This window comes from Athene noctua, chromosome 1, assembly GCF_965140245.1.
Source record: "Athene noctua chromosome 1, bAthNoc1.hap1.1, whole genome shotgun sequence".
In the NCBI taxonomy this organism is placed as follows: Eukaryota; Metazoa; Chordata; class Aves; order Strigiformes; family Strigidae; genus Athene; species Athene noctua.
The window spans coordinates 102763713-102783880 of NC_134037.1; the positions used below are offsets into that span (position 1 = coordinate 102763713).

At 43.2% G+C, this 20168-nt stretch overlaps 1 protein-coding gene across 3 annotated transcripts; it reads left to right on the forward strand.

The window, feature by feature from the left end:
* The first annotated feature begins 268 nt into the window (after positions 1–268).
* Positions 269–16755, forward strand: UTP25 (UTP25 small subunit processome component). 3 transcript variants are annotated; one of them, XM_074897142.1, is made up of 13 exons: positions 269–374; positions 1766–1805; positions 2989–3232; positions 3472–3480; positions 4004–4210; positions 6310–6398; positions 7778–8188; positions 9210–9429; positions 11470–11672; positions 12915–13097; positions 13776–13888; positions 14306–14551; positions 15363–16755. In XM_074897142.1, the coding sequence occupies exons 1-13, from the start codon at positions 274–276 to the stop codon at positions 15607–15609; spliced, it is 2313 nt and encodes a 770-aa protein (XP_074753243.1). In that variant the 5' UTR covers positions 269–273; the 3' UTR covers positions 15610–16755. The 3 variants fall into 3 exon arrangements, with proteins under 3 accessions (XP_074753243.1, XP_074753244.1, XP_074753242.1); XM_074897143.1 differs by lacking the exon at positions 3472–3480 and having other exon boundaries at positions 4019–4210; XM_074897141.1 differs by lacking the exon at positions 3472–3480 and having other exon boundaries at positions 15363–16754.
* The last annotated feature ends 3413 nt before the right edge of the window (positions 16756–20168 follow it).

The window sequence follows — 20168 nt, forward strand, 5'->3', positions numbered from 1 at the left end:
GATTTGGAAAACAATTCAGGACAAGTAATCCCTGCCGGTACTTTGCCCGAGTGAGGCCCGCAGGCATAAACACCCGCCCCGCCCCTCTGCCACAGGCGCTGCCTGAGGCGAGGCCCGGCCCCTCCCGCGGCTGAACTCGACGGGGAGGGCGCGGCCCCACCCCCGGCATCACCGGGGCGCGCGAGCCGCCGCACGGCAGCGCGACAGTGTCGCGCCACGAGCGTGCCGTAAAGCGCGGCGGAGCGCCCCGCGTGGGTGGGCGCCGGGGCCGGCATGGGTAAGCGGCGGGGCGGGGGGGAGCTGCTGCGCGGCCTCAGCAAGAAGCAGAAGCAGCACCTAAGGGCGTTCGGGGAGGAGCACCCCTTCTATGACAAGTGAGTGCCGGGTCGGGCCAGCGGGTGTTGAGCAGCCGCCCGCCCCGGGCGCCGCCGGCAGCAGCGGACGGGAGGCCTCGGGCCGGAGCCCCGCTCCCCTCGGCCGGCCGGGGCTTCACCGCGGGGCGGGCTGACCCGCGCTGGGCCGTTCCTTTCCGGGGGGGGACCGCCCCAGGAGCGCTGGGCGGCTGTGGGAGCCGCGGGATCGGCTGCCCAGGGGCTCCAGACAGGCTGGGCGGCGGCTGCTCCCTCTCATACTTGCCCCGGGCCTCTGAGAGAAGGAGGGGAGTTACATCTGCGCTTTGCACTGCCGCTCGTCGACTTGAAATCTCGGAAGAAAAAGGGAAAGCAGAAAATCTGAGTTCAGGTTTGCTTGCAACAAATGTCGTAAAGTTTTCTTGTGTAGCCCGGGAGCTGTCGTGAGAAGTGGAAAAGCGAGGAGTGCGAGTTAGACTCCTGTTTTGGCACTAGGTCAGCCTTGGCCTGTCAGCGCTCCAGCTTTCCTACTGTTTGTTCCATGCCCTTTTCTGATCTCGCAAAGGCAGTGGAAGTATAGCACTGAAGATCCTGTGTAACGAGCCCTGTCTTCCTCAGCAGGAGGCCTGTCAAAAAGGGACAGTACTTTTGGACCCCCATGTAAACTTGTGAGGAATGAGCTTCTTACTCCAAACGCTGTGTGATTTGGTGCTGCTGTAAAGTCTTAGAAGCCTGTGAGGAAGGCGCTGTCAGGTCACCTGTTCAGTCTAACACTATATGCCTTTAGTAGCAGGTTATATTTGTGTGTACCCTGTGACCCTCCCGGTGTGTGTTAGTTGAGGTGGAAGACAAGAGTCCCGGCCTGCCAAGGAGCTGTGTGCTGTGCCTTACCCTGTGCAGTGATGCTCTGTCCCACTCAAGGCTTCACATCTTTTTGAAAAAGTTGTGTTTAATTTAAGCCCAGCTTGTACAGTGTCTTGTTTGCAGAATTGCAGTGCCAACACCGGTTAATTAACGCTGGTTTGCTTGTAGTATGTGTCTTTTTCCCTCTTCACAGAGCACTATTTAGTTCTAGAGGTAGGCTCCTGCCCTTGTTAACTTTGTTGTACAAACTACCCTTGGTTTCCTTTTAACACCTCTTCTTCTGATTAAAGCCAGATTCTACTTTAAAACATTTCACTTCTTGATCAGTTATAATGCTTGAGCACTTTGGCTTCACATACAGCATGTAGCATCATCTGCTGCTACACCTCTCAGGATAAATGCCGAGCCTACATTCTTAGGGAGAACTGTGTGATGCTTTGGTTATAAGCTTCCTTTTAACCTCTCTGAGAAGTTAAAATTGAATCATCAATTCCTTTTCCCCCTCATCTTTTTCTCTGACAGAGTAAAATATTCAAGTGCTTTCTTTTCAGGGTTTCTGGAAGACCAGAAGCAACTCAAATCTGTGAACTGGTAATATGTTTTTATTTATTCCTTAATTTCATCTATGTTTAGTTCAGTGAAGTGAAACATTTAGTATTTCGTGTTGCCAAGTTATTTAGACTGATTAAATTGTTGTCTTTAGAAAACCTGCGTTTAGGAGAAAAAAAAATGAGTGTGAGTTTAGTGTGGCTCTGAATTGTTCTCTACAGTGCTCAAAACTGTGATACCATGAGAGGGCAGAAGCAGCAGGAAGTAACATAGCTGTTCTTGGGGTTTTGCATATTACTTAGTCACAGCGAAAAGTAAATCATGCTTTAAGTTCTTTTAATAAGGCATTTCGTGTTGCATGTGTTAGGAGATAATTCTGTTCTCTGTTGAATAAAGAAATTTGTTAATGCTCATTCCTCTCCTTCAGATTGCCAGTGCTTTACTTTTCTTTCAGTCAGGATTTGGTAATGCCCTTTATCATCAGGTTAATAAAAGACTTCAAAGTTTCAGTGTGGAAAAATTAATTATAGTGGTTCATTTGTCTCCTTTAGCAATTTTGTGCATTAATATTGTATTTACTGATGTTTCCTCTTTGTGCTGAAAGGAACTAAGAAAGGAGTAAATAGTGCTGTGCTTATACTCCTGGTTTCACTATAATTTTGGCTATAACCTGGCACACTGTCATTGGTTTGTGCAAGTCCGGGACAGAACTGCCTCTGAGTCTGGCTTGTTTGAAGCTTGGAACTTCACAGCTGGGCCAAACCTGACCCCATTCCCCAGTGGACTATTGTCAACTTATCTTCTTGAAAGCCAGAGCATTTTTATTGTACTCTGTCCCTTTTTTGTGTGCCCTTCCACAATTTTTGCTCTTTGTGCGGTTTTCTTGGGAAAATCCAGTGCCAGTTCAGTAAATGCCTTGTCTCTGGAGATCAAGTATACTCACTCAGCTGAGACTGAAAGAACTAAATTTTGTGACGCTCTAAGACAAACCAGTGAAGAATGAGGCACTTCAACCTAAGTCTACAAAGATGCTTTCAAAATCTGAATGGAAGTGTCCAGCATAACTATTTGCCTAAAAAGGTGATTTTTGAAAATCCCATTGTATCTCTATAAGGGTAGGATGGGAGAGGGAAGACATAACATTGGAAGTAGTGGTGAGAGTATTTGCCTGCTGCCTCATAGACCGTTACTGGTGTTGCTGTTACACTCGTGTCTTCTCTTCCAGTCTGAGAACTCTGATAAATCAAGTGCAGAAAGCGATTCGGAGACTGAAGTGGAACAGGTCTCTGTGTATCGTAAGCTTCTGGCTACCCTGAAGACCTCTCCTGAGTCTGAGAGTGAGGAAGATGAAAGTGAGCCAGAAGAACCTGGGGAAAGTGAGACAGAAATGGACAGAGAAGGGTCCCAGGACAGCGGAGAAGGAGAGGCGGGTGAAGAGGATAAGAATGGCGTACCAGAGCAGGAACAAGGTAGTTTGTCTTTTCCCATGCTTTGGTAAATGTTGTTTCAGTTAGAAAGTTTGGATAACATATGTTTTTAGCCAGGATCGTGGTGTAGACTGGCTTGTTGGCTGGGTGCTCTTCTGGCTTGGAGGCTCTGTTGCTCCGTTGCCTCTGTGTGGGTGGGAGCAGCAGCTGCTGAAGGATTTAGCAGGGGAGAGGGTAGCTGTGTTCATTTTCCGTCAGACAGCCCGCTGCTGCTTCCTCAGATGTTGTTTGTGCGGCAGCACAGAGGAAATCCACATGGAGCAGCATACCAGGGGTTTCTCACCCACTCTTGGGAGACGCAAGCTGTTCTCTCGCACAGCATCTGGCTTGGCTGCTGCCACCGAGAGGAGGGAAAGGTTTGCCTCACAGCAGAGGGAAGAATATGTAAATTGGAAGGAAACCTCCTCCTTTATGACGAGGCATCCTCATTCATGAAGTCTGCAAATAAATTCTGGGAGAGAGGAGTCAACTTTTTATTATTTTCAGCTATTTGGAGCCTTTGGAAACTAAAACTTCTATTTCCCAAATAGGTTATTTCTTTGGTTTTCTCTGGGGAAACACGTTGTGTATTATGTAATGTTTGGCACGGTAGCCAAAAGTCATCTTTAATGTAGAATACAAAGCCCACTTTTATCTTTCTGGGTAAGAGTATTGGGAGAAGAAAAATTGGTAACTCAGAGGGAACAACCTAGCTAGCAAGAGGTAGCTACAGACAGGAGAATATAACCCATTTCTCTCTATAACAATTCACAGCTACAGACACAGCAGAGCAGACGCTTGACCAGGAGCAGGCTGATGGCGCAGATACCTCTTGTGACCCAAGTCATGGAGTAATTGAGGAGTTTACTGATGTGAAACATGAATCTGAATTTAGCTTGGAAACCAATTTCATGGAAGAGGAGAGTGGAGATTGCAATGCAGATAAGAGAGACAGCAATTCTTCACAAGCTCCTTCAGAAGGTAAAACACAGTATGTTTGTGTTTAGCGATCTGCCTCTAGAGTATCTGTAAACGTCTATATTATCAAACACCCTAATGATACACTATATAGCTTCTGAGTTCTTCCACTACTTTAATCATTGTATTGCCCACATGTGAGCTGGTTCCATAAGGGACACTTAATGCTAATGCAGACGTGGAGATGAACCATTTGTTTTCTATAGCCCCTGTGGGCTGGGGTTTGTGCGTGGTTTCTGTTATGTCCTATAAAGCTTGAAATATCAGGAGCTAGAAATGTGTGTGGAGGGTGTTACCTTGTTCTGTTGCTTTAATAGTACTTTAAAAAGCTAATGTAATATGAAGGGCCCTGCAAGCCTGTACTGGACTATGGAATACATTCTTGGCACAGACAGCACAGGAGATAATCACAAAGCTGACCTGTGAGGGCATCCTTCACAACTCAGTGGAGTTAGAGGTGAGCTTCTGGGAAGCTTGGGGCAGCCACAGTAATTTAGACAAATGCCCAGGGCTCTCTGAATTTTGAAGGTTATGCAGAGGAGTCGCACTGCACCAGGATCAGGAAGGCAAAAGGCATCAGTGAAGCATCTGTGTGGTATCTTCTAAGGGTGTAGCCCAGAATCTCAGTGCTGCAGTGCGCTGATGGGTGCAATCTGAGCTCTGGTGTTGGAGTCGTCCCACCACGTGTAATACAAATAACTGCGTGCACGGGCGTGTGATCGTTCAGTGATATGCCACACATTGGCACTTGCAGAGCTTCTATTCATATTTCATGCTCTGTGGTTTTAATATCAGATGGCATAGTTTGAGAGAGAGAGAAATATGTTTGTAGCATCCCTAGTGATGCTGGCTTGTCATCTTGGAGCAGCAGCTGACATTAGATCTGGGAGGCAGCCTAGTTGATACATGAAATGTGTGGAAGCATCAAAGGGCCATGTGATAGAAAAAACAGCTCGTTCTTGTTACCATGAGAATATTACTTAAGCTGTTGGCATTGCATTTTAATGAGAACCGTAGCTCTCCAACCGCATACTAAGTAGCCTAACAGCTTTGTTCAGCTACTTTTCGGTGGGTTCCTATAGCTTGAAAGTGGCTTTATTGTCTGTTACAGAAAATTAGTCACCTAAGATAGCAGAAGGGGGATGAATTTCTACTCTGGTCCTGAGGTCACTAGAACGCTTGAAGATACTTCATATTATTCCCTCTGCTTTATCTGACAAATGCTGGAATCAGTAAAACTCAACTGAAGAGAGAGCCTATATAACAATTAAATGATACCCTGTTCATTTGCGTTGCTGGGAAGATTTTCTCAACAGTGTCATGATCAGCAAATGTCTTGACTTTTGCCTGGATAATTTGTATGTGGGCTAGATACGTGTTGGCAAGCACTAGTGTTCTCTAATTAGTTTTCTTTATGCAGCGTGTGCTGCTGTGCTGCAAGCAGTATACAGGGCTTGGTTTTCAAAATAAGCTTTGCATGTGACTTTGTGTATGCCAGTGTCTTTGAATATAATATGATTTTTCAGTTCCTTGCTTGTCCTTTCCTTTCCAAAAAGAAATGCTGATTAGATAAATCAGACTTTTGCTCACTTCAGGCAATTTTTGCCTCCCTTCCCCAAACCCCACCTAATCTTTCTCTGCTTTATCCTAAACTGTTCATATCACTGGCAAAAGATGCAAAGCCCGGGGTAGAACTGTTTATAAATTAAGAAGGGTAGTAAGTTCATTTGGGTCTTTGCTATTGAAAGCCTATTTCACCTGCGAGGAATGGGTGTCTCGAAGCTTAAGGCAGAAAATTGCCACAATGTTTTTTACTACATACTGCTTTCCTGTCCAACGTTTCTTTTGTGATTGAAGGTTCTAGTACTTCCAAAAGTGCTTTTTCTTTTTTAAAGCAATCTGTCAAATCTGTTATCTCTCTTCTTGTAAAGACAATTTGACATCGTTTCTCTCATCTCCAAGTGCTTTGAAACAACTAATTCTAACCATGGTGTTGGCCAGCATGGAAAACTTTGTCTTATTTGCAAATCCATTCTGAAACTTGATTCCAGTATTAGCTACAATAGTTCTCACGATATTTTTGTTGTTCTTGTTATAAATAGATCCATTTAAACAGCACATGGACAAAGAACTTGAAGAAAAAGAAGTAGAAAAAGTGTCTACGCTTCCTAAAACTTCGAGTCAAAGCAAGGTAATGGTGTTCTGTAGTCATCCAGAGTTCTGAAAGTCTGGATTAAAATAATACTTTCTTTATACAAGTGAAGTAGATGCATAATTGTTATTATGGCACTGGAATTGTCAAGAGTTTGTCGCTGTGTTGTTGCTGAAGTGTTTTCTTCTTCACTTAGTGGAGAAGTCTAAAGTCTGCTGTTATGTAGGCATATGGTGACACATCTGACAGAGAGCTTTAGAGTTTGATCCGTAGTCCCAAACTCACAGGTTTAGTATTCTTGACACTGGGTAGAAGTAGGGCTGGCTTCTGAATGGTGACAGCACCACGCCAGGGATGTGCTCTGCAGCTGAACTTGTGAGATGACCATGTACAGTCTTAAAAGTATTTGTGATGCACTTCCGCATCCTTGCTTCAAGATGGCTGCGTGTCTGTACACACAAGCTGGTGAAGGGAACTTTAATACTGGCAATAATAGGTAAATTACAGTACTGGAAAACCACCTCATTGCTTGAGAGAGAATATTGGTTTTCAAAATACTCATTTTTAGACAAACCTTTGCTTCCTAACATTTACACATCTGATTTTGTTTTGGAGAGTTGCCTTGCATTCTGGTCAGCCATATGCTGGGTGACATTCATTGGAAGATACCCAATGGTTAGTCAGTCAAAGAGAAGCTGTGATTTTTTAAATTTTATTTTATTTTTTTCTTTTTTGGAATATGATGGCCAAAAATACCAGTGCCACCTGAAGCAATGCATGATATATCTTTGCTTAATTTGGTGTAGCTACTTTATGGAGATAGATAGGGACAATTTACATGGCAGAAGGCTTAAATTTTAGAGTTTTACCCTACTACACTGACAGCTTTTGCCCTCAGAATCAGACAGACTCCCAACAAGATTGCATTAAGCAGCTGATTGACAGCTTCTGGGTTTAATCCCTAATGGGGTTTTGTTTCCATCGTTAAACAGAGTACGTACCTCAGTGCGACTGATCTATAAGTGTAGTTGAACTCCAGGGTTCTCAACTTGTCCCTGGTTTGTGCCACTGATCTGACAGATGGGTTAGGCAGAAATTACATTCTTCCTCTTCCTTGATTTTCTCATCTGTAAAATGAGGACAGTTATACACACGGTGCTGCAAAATGCATCCAGATCTATTGAGCTCAAGTTTATTGTTACTTACCATGGCAGACTCTAAAAGAGATTGCATATTGAAAAAAAGGTTTTACTTTGTATTATGAAAAGGTAATTTCTCAGATTTCACAAACTTGATTAAACTGCCAGCTGTGGTGATGTGCTTTTAAGTGTACTGTGTTTGGTACTTACAATTCCTCTTTGGTTATTTTGGGGTTTGTTTTGATTTTTGGTTGGTTTGTTTGTTTTGTTTTTTTTCAGTGGGCAAGGCTAGGCCAACTAACTTTTTCTTCCACTGTGGAGACACATAAAACATTGAAAGCAGACAAAGAAGTTGCTGTGAAACAGCTTTATCTTCACAAGCCTTTAGAATCCACTTGGCCGAAAGTGAATAAACATTTTCTCTCCTCGGTGAACAAACCAAGCGATCCCTTTTTCACCCCATTACAAAGAGAGCTATTCTGTATCATGAATACATACCGGGACTTGTTCTATCCAGAAAGAAGTGCTTTAACAAATGGAGAAGAAATCCGGCATGCTTACTGCTTGCACGCCTTGAACCATGTTCTGAAGGCAAATGCCCAGGTGCTCAGCAACAATGCCAAACGGAGAGACCAAAAGCCAGGGACTGACAGCGAGGACTACAGGGATCAGGGGCTCACTAGGCCTAAGGTAAGAGATCTTTGTTAATGTGATTCCCCCATCCCCACCCTGGCTGTCTGTTCAGGCTGTATAAACACCCTGGTAGTTTATCCAGAAGTACTTCCGTTGCTGTGCTCTTGGGCGCCGTGCTCCTGGGTACGTGCCTTTCCACACCCCTTTGTTGTGCCTGGAAGTTGCCTGCAGTGGTCAGGGCCAATACCCTGTGAGAAGCAGTGAGCACAGGGTTGCGAGCCAGCCTGTTTCTGTGCTGAGCCATGAGTTTGGCTTCTCTTTTTCTTTGTCCCCCTATCACTACAGACTGACATGTTGCCTCCTCCTGCTTCCATTTCTAAATCTACCAGTGCAGAAAGGTGCCTCTGCATCACTCTGCAGTGTTAGTGCAGGTGGTGGAGGCCATCACCCAATGTGGGATGTCCTAGAAGTTTTTTTGTTCTTAGACACTTGTGTGGGAGGATCTTTCTGTACCTGGGAGACCTCAGGGAATCCCAGTCCCATTGTCAAGGCCGCCCATCGTAGTTAGTGGAGTGGGCCTCCAGCCAAGCCTCCCTGGATTCACAGCATCCTCTAGTTCATAACCAGGTGGCTTCAAGTAGGGCTGGCCTGTCACTGGTGATGTCAACTACCTGCTGAACAGTTTCAAAGTTTGGTTTCAGTGTTTGCTGCATGCCTGGCAAATGCCTTTGGTTTCTGTGTTGACTCCCCAGTTAGATATTTATATTTCAGAGTGCCATGCAGAGGCTGTTGCCACCCACCCAGGAGCCAGTGGTGGACCCTGTCTGTATTGTGGGAGCTCTTGCTTGCTCAGGTGTTAGGCAGAACAGGAGAACATGCTTAATTTTCAATTCCCCTGTAATGGTGCCCTGCGTATGAGGTGGGAAACCAAACTGAGCTGCTGGCCAGTGCCTGTTCACGCGCACACTCAGAAGTGCCCACGAGGGCAGATCTAAGTTAAAAAAATTACTTAACGTACAGTTAACTGTGAGTGTTCGTATTTTATGGGTTATTCTGTTGTAACTGTTGATCTACGCAGGTACTGATGATAGTGCCCTTCAGGGAATGTGCTTTGCGAATTGTGCATATTTTCATCAGTCTTCTTGAAGTCAATGACAAAAGAAAAATAGATGTGAGTAATAAAAAGCGCTTCAAAGGGGAGTTTGGCTCTGACCCGGAAGAGAAGCCTCCCAACCTGAAAAGACCTGAAGATTATGAAGCCGTCTTTGCTGGCAACATTGATGACCACTTCAGAATTGGTAATGACCTACTGAACAGGTGATTTTTAGCTTGTAAAGAACTGAGAAGTAATGACTCCTTCCTAAACGTCTAGGAGCTATCAGGGCTGGAGGTTCTGGTGAGTCTCTAGGCTCTGTGGCATTCATGCCGATTTTGCACTGGCAACTTGGATTTTTCTGAGAATCTTTCTTGCCTTGCCAGATCTTAAAAAGGAAGACAAAATACAGAAGTAATGATTTTCACCTCAAGTTCAGAATCACCTAAAATGTAATGATTGTTTTATTGTGGCAGGACTGCCCACACCTCATTTTAAAGAGGATAGTCTTGATGATGCAGTAAAGTCTTTCATGTTATTAAAAACAAATCTTCTGGGTTTAATTAGTCTATTCACAATGTCTCTTGTAATCAGTAGTGGTTGGAACAAAATTAAAGCTCAGTACTGAGCAAAGCAGTTTTCTACTGTGCTGCCCATGGTTTCTATGAAAGCAGAGGGGTAGCCAGCAAGTAGGACTGTTGGACAAGCAGCAGAATTGAGATGATTTCATAATATTGTAATCGCATGCTGGTTTAGTAACTCAGTATGCAAAGAATTAGCTAGTAGCTTGGTTCCTGGAGCTGCCAGTGATGAGTAGGCAGTTTTTCTGACTTAATTTGACAGATCAGAGGCCTTTGAAATTATTGCCCCTTGAAAGATAAATTGGCATCCCAAGAGATTTAATGGTATAGTGGAAGATGCAAGCAGGTCTCACTCAGTCTTTCTTCCTCCCCCAGTGAATATCTCTCTGACTGAGAGCATCTTACTTTCCGTAACATAATAATTTTCCTTTTAGTCCTCTCCCATACCACGATCTGCTTGATCCTCTTACTAGGTGTGAAGAAATGATTGAAGAAACTTTCAGTGCTGTTACTTGCAGAAGCAAACCATAAAAGCAGAATAATTCTTTCTTACTGTGCCTCACATCCTGTTACTTGTGCACAAAGATCTAATTTAAAGTGCATTTGCTATGCCTTATTAAAACCACCCTTTCACTTTTTTAAACAGAAAAAAGACTTGATATTGTTAAACTGTATATGCTGTGACGAGTGATATCTTCTTCCTGGAAATTCAGCCAGTTGTGCCTTTCCTTTTCTTCCCATTTTTATCACTGTGTTAAAATAGATAACAGGAGGGGTCCCTATTGATATCTGTGTGAAAGTCTTGCAAGTGCCTTCAGCTGTGCCTGTGATAGCTGGATTCACACAGAGAGGGAGAAAAGTTGGAGACACTTTTGTTGGGCAGGCAGTAGCGGGTCTGGACTACCTGGATTTTTAAGATCAGAAAACTGTGCGTCCTAACAGTGTTGCTGTGTAGCTGCAACATGGGTAACAAATACCTTTGATTCCTTCCTTTTTCTTTACCATGAGAGGTGATGCATAAGCTAGTTTGGCAGGTATATTGCAACATGCAGTGCCCAAAGCCATGCCAGGGAAGGTGCGAGTCTGGTTATGCGTTTAGTCATCATCACACGGAGAACTTTTTCCTTTGTGTTCTAGTAGCAACTCTTGTGGCCCTGCGAATAAAGGCAGTTTATAGACAAGAGGTCCACACTGGATCTTTCATGAGAGACTAAGGTAACAGTAACTATACTACCTAATGACAAAGACCAAAGCCTAGAACTTAGGGAGAAGGGAGTAGTTAATCATAGTTAATCATTTCTGCCTTTTTTTTGTTTCCTTAAGTTCTTCAGCCCCCTCATCCCCCTTTTTAGCAGAAAATAACAAAAAATATGTTTCAGTTAAAAACTGTTGTCCAGGCTGTGAAAAATCTGGAAAAAAGCACTACTAAAAGAGTTTGCTGAACTTGATGAAAATCTGCCAAACGCTTGTCAAATGGGGATGGGGTGGGTAAGCACTTTTCAGGGAAAGAATGAATTTCAGACAGACTGGTTTTGTCCAGCTGTAATAATTAGTTTATGTTAAGGGAGAGGAGATGAACAGAGTTAGTATTACAGAGCCTGTTGGAAGAATATGGTTGATAATTAACCCTAACTAAGAAAACGCTGTTGGTTGTTGTTGGACAGGGGTTGCAATTCTTCAGAAGAGTATGAGACTTTATGCACCATTTTACTCATCAGATATCATCATTGCCTCTCCCCTGGGCATGAGGACTATTATTGGTGCAGAGGGGGAGAAGAAGAGAGATTTTGATTTTCTGTCATCAATAGAAATTCTCATCATCGATCAAGCAGATATTTACCTGATGCAGAACTGGGAACACGTTCTGGTGCGTTTTCCATATGCATTTTTGTGTTGTACTCTGTCTTGTTAGTCTGATATAACTTGGTTTTGGCAGTAAGCAGTATTGCTGGTTTTTTACTGACTTGATTCCAGACATGTATGCTTGTTCCTTTTCCTCCCTCTGCCCTGGTATTTTCCTTATACTAAGAATATTCTTTCTACAGATTTTGGCAGTGTTCAGCACCTGTTCTCTATAAATCTTAGTATTTGGTGCTTTAGTGGCATATTTCATCAGAGATTTTTTTTTTGGACTGTTTTTATTATCTTGCGGGACAAGATAATGATGATTCCTGTAATCACATCTGGGAGAAAATATGCCAGCTGTCTGAGTGCCCAGTGTCCCAGTCAGACTGCAGCCATGCGAGGGATCTGTACAACCTAATTTGGGTTCCTCCAGAAAGCAATAGGAGCTGGTGCTTGTCTCCACTGACTGCAGAGATACTAAGCATTATTCATGTCCGAAGTTAAGCAGTACAAAGATTTTCCTGTATGTGTAATGAAAATTGAGTTCTTGGATTGTGGCTAGTATGCAGTAGTAACTGTGCTTTTTGGCTTTTTGTTAATAAGTTTTCAAGATTGAAAGGTTGGGGTTTTTTCCATATAGAAACACCTTTGAGGTACCTGGGCCAGGCATTTTGACAGCACATTATTACGGTACCTTCTGAATGCGCTCCGAAGGTGTCTTATTTCCTGGGGAGTTCTGGGAAAGGTACTTGAGTCTACGTGATATCCAAGGAATGAGTCCTGGAGCCTGCTGCTTGTTTTTTCCTTTGGGTGCAACTGCCTGTCATGGGGTGGCACTGATGCCAGTCGTAGGCATCATTCAGAGAGGCCAAAACGAAGTGAATTTCTTCACTTGCACCCAAACTCTTCCTGAATATGATGAGAACTGCACTTGGGCTTGTTTTAGCTCAGAAACCTTGGGCCTATTGACTTTAAGACAAAGAAACAAATCCATTGTACTTGCCTGTGGGAGAAGATTGGAAGCAAAGGTTACTCTTACAGATGGCTAAAGAGATGATAGCTTTCAGTTCTGTGGCAAGAAATCAAGTAAATGACTTGTGTTGTGGTCAATAAATTCTAGACAGTTGTGTCTTGGGAGATGGCTACTGTTCTATATTCTGTGCTATCTGCTCATCCCTGCCCACTTCCTCGCTGCAGTTAAGGCTCTTGCAGTCTGGGCGCAGGGATGCCATCAGTAATGATGTGTTTCCATCTGTCTGTGTAGCACCTGATGAAGCACATTAACCTGCTGCCTCTGGATTCCCATGGGGTAGACTTTTCCCGAGTGCGAATGCTGAATCTCAATAACTGGTCCAAGTACTATCGCCAGACACTGCTGTTCAGTGCTCTCCAGGATCCCCACATTAACTCTGTCTTCAACAAACACTGCTTCAATTACGTGGGGCAGGTGAGTTCGCAGAGGAGCCGAAAGCTGCCTTTTAAATGCTGGCATAAGGGAGGGGGAGAAGAACTGAAAACCCAACACGTGGAAAAATTCCATAACTCAGTTGCAGAAAGACTGTCTGTGTGCCAGTCATTTCCATTACCCAAGTATTGCAGTCTGAATCTCTGTGACACTGCATGACAATTTCTAATGCTGTGCCAAAGGCATGAAGAACTGCTCTTCTTGCAGCAGTACTTATTTGATCCTTTTCTTTCATGGGTAGCTGTTTCATGTCAGAAATCAGATTTTGTTTTTTCTTAATTTGACACATACAAGTTATCTTGTTCTATTTATTTTGTTGTTAAATGGAGAGTTTGCCTGCTTCCTTTTTTTTCTCCTACTGCATAAGAAGCACAAACTGTTATTATTTTGAAAGAAGCAGGCGATATAAAAATGTTAGTTGTCCATTTCAAATATGTGGAGTCAGGACATAAGCAGTGGTCATGTACATTTAACAGATCTGGTATATGTGTGTGTATGTGTATGTATATGTGTGTATATGTGAATGTAGTTTTGTATTGCAGCTTTCTTAAAAGCAGCCCTGTGCACTGCTTGCAGATGTGAGTTATGAGCAGAAAGCTGGCTGGAGTGTGGCTGCCTTTGAAATGCTGCTTCCCTAAACGTCCTGCTTTCTTTCCGCAGGTGTCTGTCCGCAACGTACCGCTCAGTGGCTCCATTAGCCGCGTTATGGTCCAGCTTCCTCATGTTTTTCGGAGGCTAGAAGCTGAAAATTTAACTTCTGTAATAGATACAAGGTACTCTGTGTTCCAGACTATTTTGCTCTGCCCTAATGACTGCAATTTCAGATTTAGTTGAGCATACCGTTTCCTGCAGAGGACACTGTGATTTCACCACAGAAGTACGCCTCCATTAGTTCTCAGATCAGGCTAGGCTCTGCACAGGTGGTGAGCAGGACTGACCTTCTCTTTGCCAAAGGCACTGGAGAATAAAGTCTGGAAAGGGAATACCAGTCTCTACCATAACTGTTTAGGAGAGATAAAGCCTTTGCCTTTTATCTTCCACGTGTAGAAATCCTGTAAGTGAAAGAAGGAAAAAATGTAGTCAAAATCTTCTGTAGTCTGTTGTCTGATGATATTCCTGTTTGAGGTCATATCAGTATTGAAAAGCTAAATGTTAACTCTGATTAAAACATATTTGTTTTCTTAACTAAGGTTTCAGTTTTTCATCGACAAAGTTTTGCCTGAGTACCGTGATGCCATCATGTCACACACGCTCATTTATGTTCCATCGTATTTTGACTATGTGCGGCTTCGAAATTACTTCAAGAAAGAGCAGCTGAATTTTACTTATATTTGTGAATACACTAAGAAGGCTGCTGTCTGCAGAGCAAGACGGTTCTTTCTCAAGGGAGAGAAGCAGTTTTTATTGTTCACTGAGCGCTTCCACTTTTACAAAAGGTGAATTGTGGACCAAGTTTTCCTCTTGAGTTGCATGTGTGGTATTTTAGAAGTAGAGTCTGACCTTAATCATAGGTGGGCTATATTGCTTTTTGAATCTGTTGTCTCTCTCTGAGGACTTCTTTTACTGAAGTAAGAGCTTTTCAGTTTACTTAAAAATTTTTGTATGTTGTCAGCAGTCCCTTGCAGAGACTCTAATACTTTGGTATGCGCGGGACTTTTTTCAGGAAGGTAAGTGCTGCCAAGTTCCACTGATGTCAGGACAGAATCATATAGCCTGCAAAATGCAATTCATTGTGCCTTTTATTTATGTTCATCTGTGCCACAATAATTGCATAAAATTCTGGAAAAGGATATGTAATTGGTTCAATAGTGTAATATAGCACGCTGAGGCCACCTGGAAAATCTGCTACATCCTGACTGGAGCTGTTTAGAAGTTCCTAACGGAACAGGTTTTTTTCTATTAGCAGAAGATGTTTTGGCAAATACAGAAAGTTCCCATGAGGCTTGGTCTGATCAGGCTTCATTGTCTTAAAATCCAAGCTAAAGAGGCTGAATACTGCAAGAGTTGGTGGTGCTCTGTACTTTAGAGGAAGTCACTGCCTGGCAGTGTTAGATATCCCCCCCCTTAAATTCCACATCTGTGTTAAGTTTAGTCTGTGGTCCATAACACAGAGTTTCTTGTATTGAGCTACAACTGGCATGCATGGAAGGTGATGGAAATTTTAAGAACTGCTACAGGATTGATGTTTTAACATGCACGTTTTATAAAAATTGACAACAGTTACTTTTTTGGTTTTTCCTACTACAGGTATACGATAAAAGGCATTAGGAACCTCATTTTCTATGAGTTACCAACATACTCCCACTTCTACAGTGAGATTTGTAATATGTTGAAGGCCACAGACAGTGGTGTGGATGCTACCTGGACCTGTACTGTGCTCTACTCCAAGTATGATGCTCAGAAATTGGCTGCAGTGGTTGGCATAGATCGCACAGCTCAGATGCTACAGTCCAAGAAGAACGTGCACCTCTTTGTTACAGGAGAAAATGAATAAGTGATATTGCAGACTAGATGTTTGGATGGACCTGGATTTTATTCCTAATGCACCTTTTGATGTTGCTTTTTTAAAATGTATTGAATTTTTTACTCCCTTTTACTAAGTATTCTGTTGAAATTGTTCATATGGTATTAAATTTTATATTTCAGTACTCTGCCCAACAAGAAACAGAAGATGTTATTCAAGAAAGCAGAGGTTGGGGGTGTCTTCTGTACAGAAACAAAATCAATCCGCAACTGTTATTCTTGTGTATTGAAAAACTCACTGATCAGTAAAGATTTATGCTGTGATAAATAACTTTGGATTGCTTCACTTTCAGGTGTAGCAAGCTCACCTTCTTTTATCAAAGGCAAGTTTTTCTTTTAATCTAGGACAAAAAATATGCCCAAGTATTAATGCGGTCACTGTTCTGTAAGCCTACATAAGGGAGCAGGCAAAGGCAAGAACACAAGTGTATTGAATAAGAGTTGAATTTGCTTCAACTTGACAGTTGTGAGAATTAGAATCTGTTAAATGTGCTGGGGTAGGAGCCACGGGTTTGCATTTTTTACTGAGCGACCTAAATATCTCTGCTTCCTATTTACAACAGCCTCTCTGGCTGGTGAGATTTAGCAGGGATAAGGTTTTTTTTCAAGGGAAAAGAGAGTTGAACTTAGCAGACAGACGAGCCTAGGCCTGCCTAGCCCCATGATCATCAAAGCAGTGTTGCAGTGTACAAAACCAGGGGGTGCAGCTGCAAATACCTGTGGTCTCATATCTTGCACCATGGATGGGATTGGTTGGTTTGTATTTTCCTCTTTATGATTGCTTATGGACAGCATGGAAGTGTCACTTCCTTTTTTTCTTCTTCCAGGAAGCTAAGCCTAATTTAAAAAGAGCTAAAAGTAGAGATTAGGTTTTGTAAGCATGCGCTAGGACTGCAAGAAGACTGTTCTGTGGAGGGGTAGGTAAGCCCAAATGCAAGAAGAAAACATCTATCCTGTGATAAACTTTGAGGGAGCTCTTGTCTGGGAGGCTTATGTAAATACACCAAAATGAAATAAACTCCTTGAGTAAAGGAGGCGTGTAATTTTAGCCAATTTTTTATCGTATTCTCAATTCCTCTATTTCTCAGAGGCTGTAACTCGGGTAGTAAATAAAGTCCTGAAATCAGTTAGTAGACCTGCAAATCCATGCAGTTTCTTGCTTCATATTTTAAGTAAGGATTTATATTAGTTTTGTGTACCTCTGACCTAGAACACAAGAATTAAGAGCCAGCCACAGGAAAGTTCTCCTTGTGAACATCTGTTTGCTGTACAGCAGAGACAGCAGTAGAGGCAAACAGGGATTTTTCTTGTATGGCCTAGGCTCGAGGTGGGAGAATTGTGGCTGTGTGTATGAAAATAAGCACACAAAATAGGATTAAGTAATTTTCTCTCTACACTGATGTACTTAGGAGAGATGAATAGCTGACCTCTGAGGAAGCTGAAGTGAGATAGCTACTTAGGGAGAGAACATGATGTAGTGCAGCTACTGTTTAAAGAAGCAGCAAGAGTTTTGTGCCAGAGCCTTAGCTATGCAAGAATTTTCTTGCCCGTACTGTGGTTAATAGCAAAGTGCTTTGATGGTTGTTGGGCCGAACTGTAGTCTGAGACCCTCATAATTTTTATATCAACTACCTGGGTTTGTTCCTAAGATAAGCATACTTTAAAGTTTGAAATGTATATACCAATGTTACATTTTTAATGTTGATTACTAATTGTAACTCACCGATTTCCAAAGTAGTGTATAAAAATGCCTGTTCAGTGCTTTCAGTTAGTGCTCTGAGATACAGACACAAAGCTGATGTGTGATTGCCCTTAGAGAGCTTGTGCGTGAGATTTTTCTGCCCTGGCAAAATCTTCCTTGCTTTAGAAGGGAGCCTCCTAAGCCAATACTAGAAATCCTGCCTAGGAAGTCACGCTAGCAGATCAGGTGGGTTTGGTGATACGGGAGCCTGTCTCTGTACTGGTGTGAAGGAGTTTCTGTGTCCTGGAGCTTCCTCCTACGCCTGTGCTGGGATGCTCCCATGCCTTGGGTGTTGGCCCACTTGGTAGTGAAACTGGTGAACTGGGGAGAGGATTTGGTCTCGTTTAAAACTTTCCTTTGCCCCTTTTTACCTTACTTTAAACAATTCCCTGGTGCAGTTCACAGCCCTGCAAAGCGGTTTGTCCGAGAGTGGCTCTGAAGACGGTGAGTTACCGGGAGATGGCAAGTGCTGAGGGCAGAGTTCAACCCATCCTGGATGCATGTTCATGAATACTAATGCTTCACTTGCTGGGACAACTGCTGGCTCCCATAAGTTATTTAAGAGCCCATCTTATACTGCATTTTCCTGACGATAATGCAGCTTTCGGAGAGGTGGCTGAACCGAATGCATTCCTGTGGATACTCTTAGTCAATTTTTGAAATGGAGTATGTACATCTGGGGTTTGCCTCTTTTTTCAAATGTTCGACACTTTAAAAAAGTTTCACAAATGGAATAAGAAAGTACGTTAGCAAATACAGTATTTGATCTATTTTACTTGACAGCTTGCCATCTTGGCATGGCAACTTTTTTGCAACTTTTCCACAAAGAATATACCAATGATGAGTACTCATCTTGAGGAAACAAATTTGAAATAAAACCCTCATCATTTTGGTGTCAGTATCATACCTTTAAGGGGGTGATGATGTTTCATTAGAATCCTTTTTTGTTGAGACTTCAGGAGAATCTCTAAATACTGAAAACTAATCCTGTATTCTTTTTATTTGTGAAAGGCCTCGTAAAGTGGTGTGAGAGTTGCCTGAGTGGCATCAGGAAGGCGGCTTTTCAGGCACCGGCTCCTAACGTGCAGCAGTGCTGAAGCATTAGCAGCTAGCTTTTGGGAATTCAAACCCAAGGGTAAAAATAAGCTGGGATTAAGATGTTAAACAAGAATTTCTTTTCAGCATCTCCAGTCTCTCGGGAAATCGTAGTAATTGATGACCAAGAGAAAGACATACCTGTTTATAGGAAGATTGTTGTTCCAGCTAATGAGGTCATGTAACAGCTCCTTGATTCACTAGTAAAACCTAATCAGGATAATAGGTTTGTTATGTTTTGTTGCTCTTTTCAAAGATGACAAAAAAGCAATTTTTTTTTTTTCTCCTGAAAATGTGTTTGTAGGATAGGAGCCAGCCTTCTGCTGCTGACTGTATTAATGTGGAGGAGGGAGGGAAAGGTGACTTAGGGACAGTCTGTCTCGGGAGCTAGGGAGCTGCCTCCTGTAAGGAGCCAGCTTGTTCATTTTGCAGCAGTCATTGGGAGACACTGGACAAATCATGGGAGAGAGAAACTGGAGCATTCATGTTAATAACAGCACAATTAACAATTACCTTACAGCTGTGCTGTCACGGGCTCCCAGAGTTTCTCAGCTCCCTGTTAGTCATACTTCTGTGGCCTCAGCCCCAGGAGCTACTCTTCAGGGCTTGGGGTGGTTTTGGACTTGGTAGCCAAGTGTGTCTGATGAAACAGTTTGCTTTGTGGCGGGGGTTTCAGAAAGCCCGTCCACAAAAGTGTACGTGGATGTACCAGGCAGCTGTGCAAAGAGGGAGAGCAAGTGGAGGATGGCCATCCCTCTGTCTCAGAGCCTGCTGGGCTGCCCCGTCGCTGTCCTGCCTGGACACTGACCTGCACGGTGGAGGGCTCCCTCTCCTCACCATATCAGCCTCTTCAGAGAGCTCTGGCGGGTTCTGCGCCGTGAAGGAAGCAGGTGCCCCGGGGAAGGTCACTGGGGTGAAACTTCATCTTTTCCCCTCAGCATAGATGCTAGGTGACCCTTAATCATGTAGAGAAGGTGAAGGTGCTGCTGCTACACAGGCAGGCACTGATGCTGGACAAGTTGCACCGTGCAACAGCCCAGGACTAGGTGAGCACAAGGCCAGAAGCCTGACTGCAAAACACCGCACGGGGCTTACGATACGTGTGTGTTACCACAGCCCCTCTCATCCTGGTCAACAGGATGCTTTTGCCCATACTGGATCCAAGACATAGTCCCTGTGGGTTTAAATCTCATCCTCTGTGCTGAGCTTTACAGTAAATGATGATTAATCAGCACAGGGCTGGTTACTTTTTAATTAACTGTTAGGTTCAGCTGTGCTTGGGTGTTGCTTGTTTTACCAGGTGGACTGTGAGTTGGGCTGAGACCACCAACTCTTAGATAGATAAACAGCCAACAGGGATCAGCTGGTACTGTGAATTGGTTACTTGCAATTGAGATGTGGAAATGGTCATAACATTGAGTGGTAGTTAAGAAATAAATATTTGATTATGGGAGAGACATGAAGAAATCTTCAGCAAATGACACAAGAGATCAAGGTAAGGTACAGAGAAGCAACAAGACAGAGGACAAAAATAGGATGGTAACCTTGGAGCAGTTGACAACATAATTATGTCACTGCAACTGAAAGCAGAAATTTGGCCTTAGTCTTTTAGACAAAACAGCAAAATCACACTGAAGTCTTACGTGCTGTACATGATGTTACATTTCTTGTGTCAAACTACTGATACTGGCATA

Excerpts from the sequence above, each read along its gene's own strand:
- UTP25 (XM_074897142.1), top strand. The coding sequence starts at position 274 with ATGGGTAAGCGGCGGGGCGGGGGGGAGCTGCTGCGCGGCCTCAGCAAG. Across the intron at positions 375-1,765 it reads GAGCACCCCTTCTATGACAA|GGTTTCTGGAAGACCAGAAG; the intron begins GTGAGTGCCGGG and ends CTTTCTTTTCAG. Across the intron at positions 13,098-13,775 it reads GCTTCAATTACGTGGGGCAG|GTGTCTGTCCGCAACGTACC; the intron begins GTGAGTTCGCAG and ends TTCTTTCCGCAG.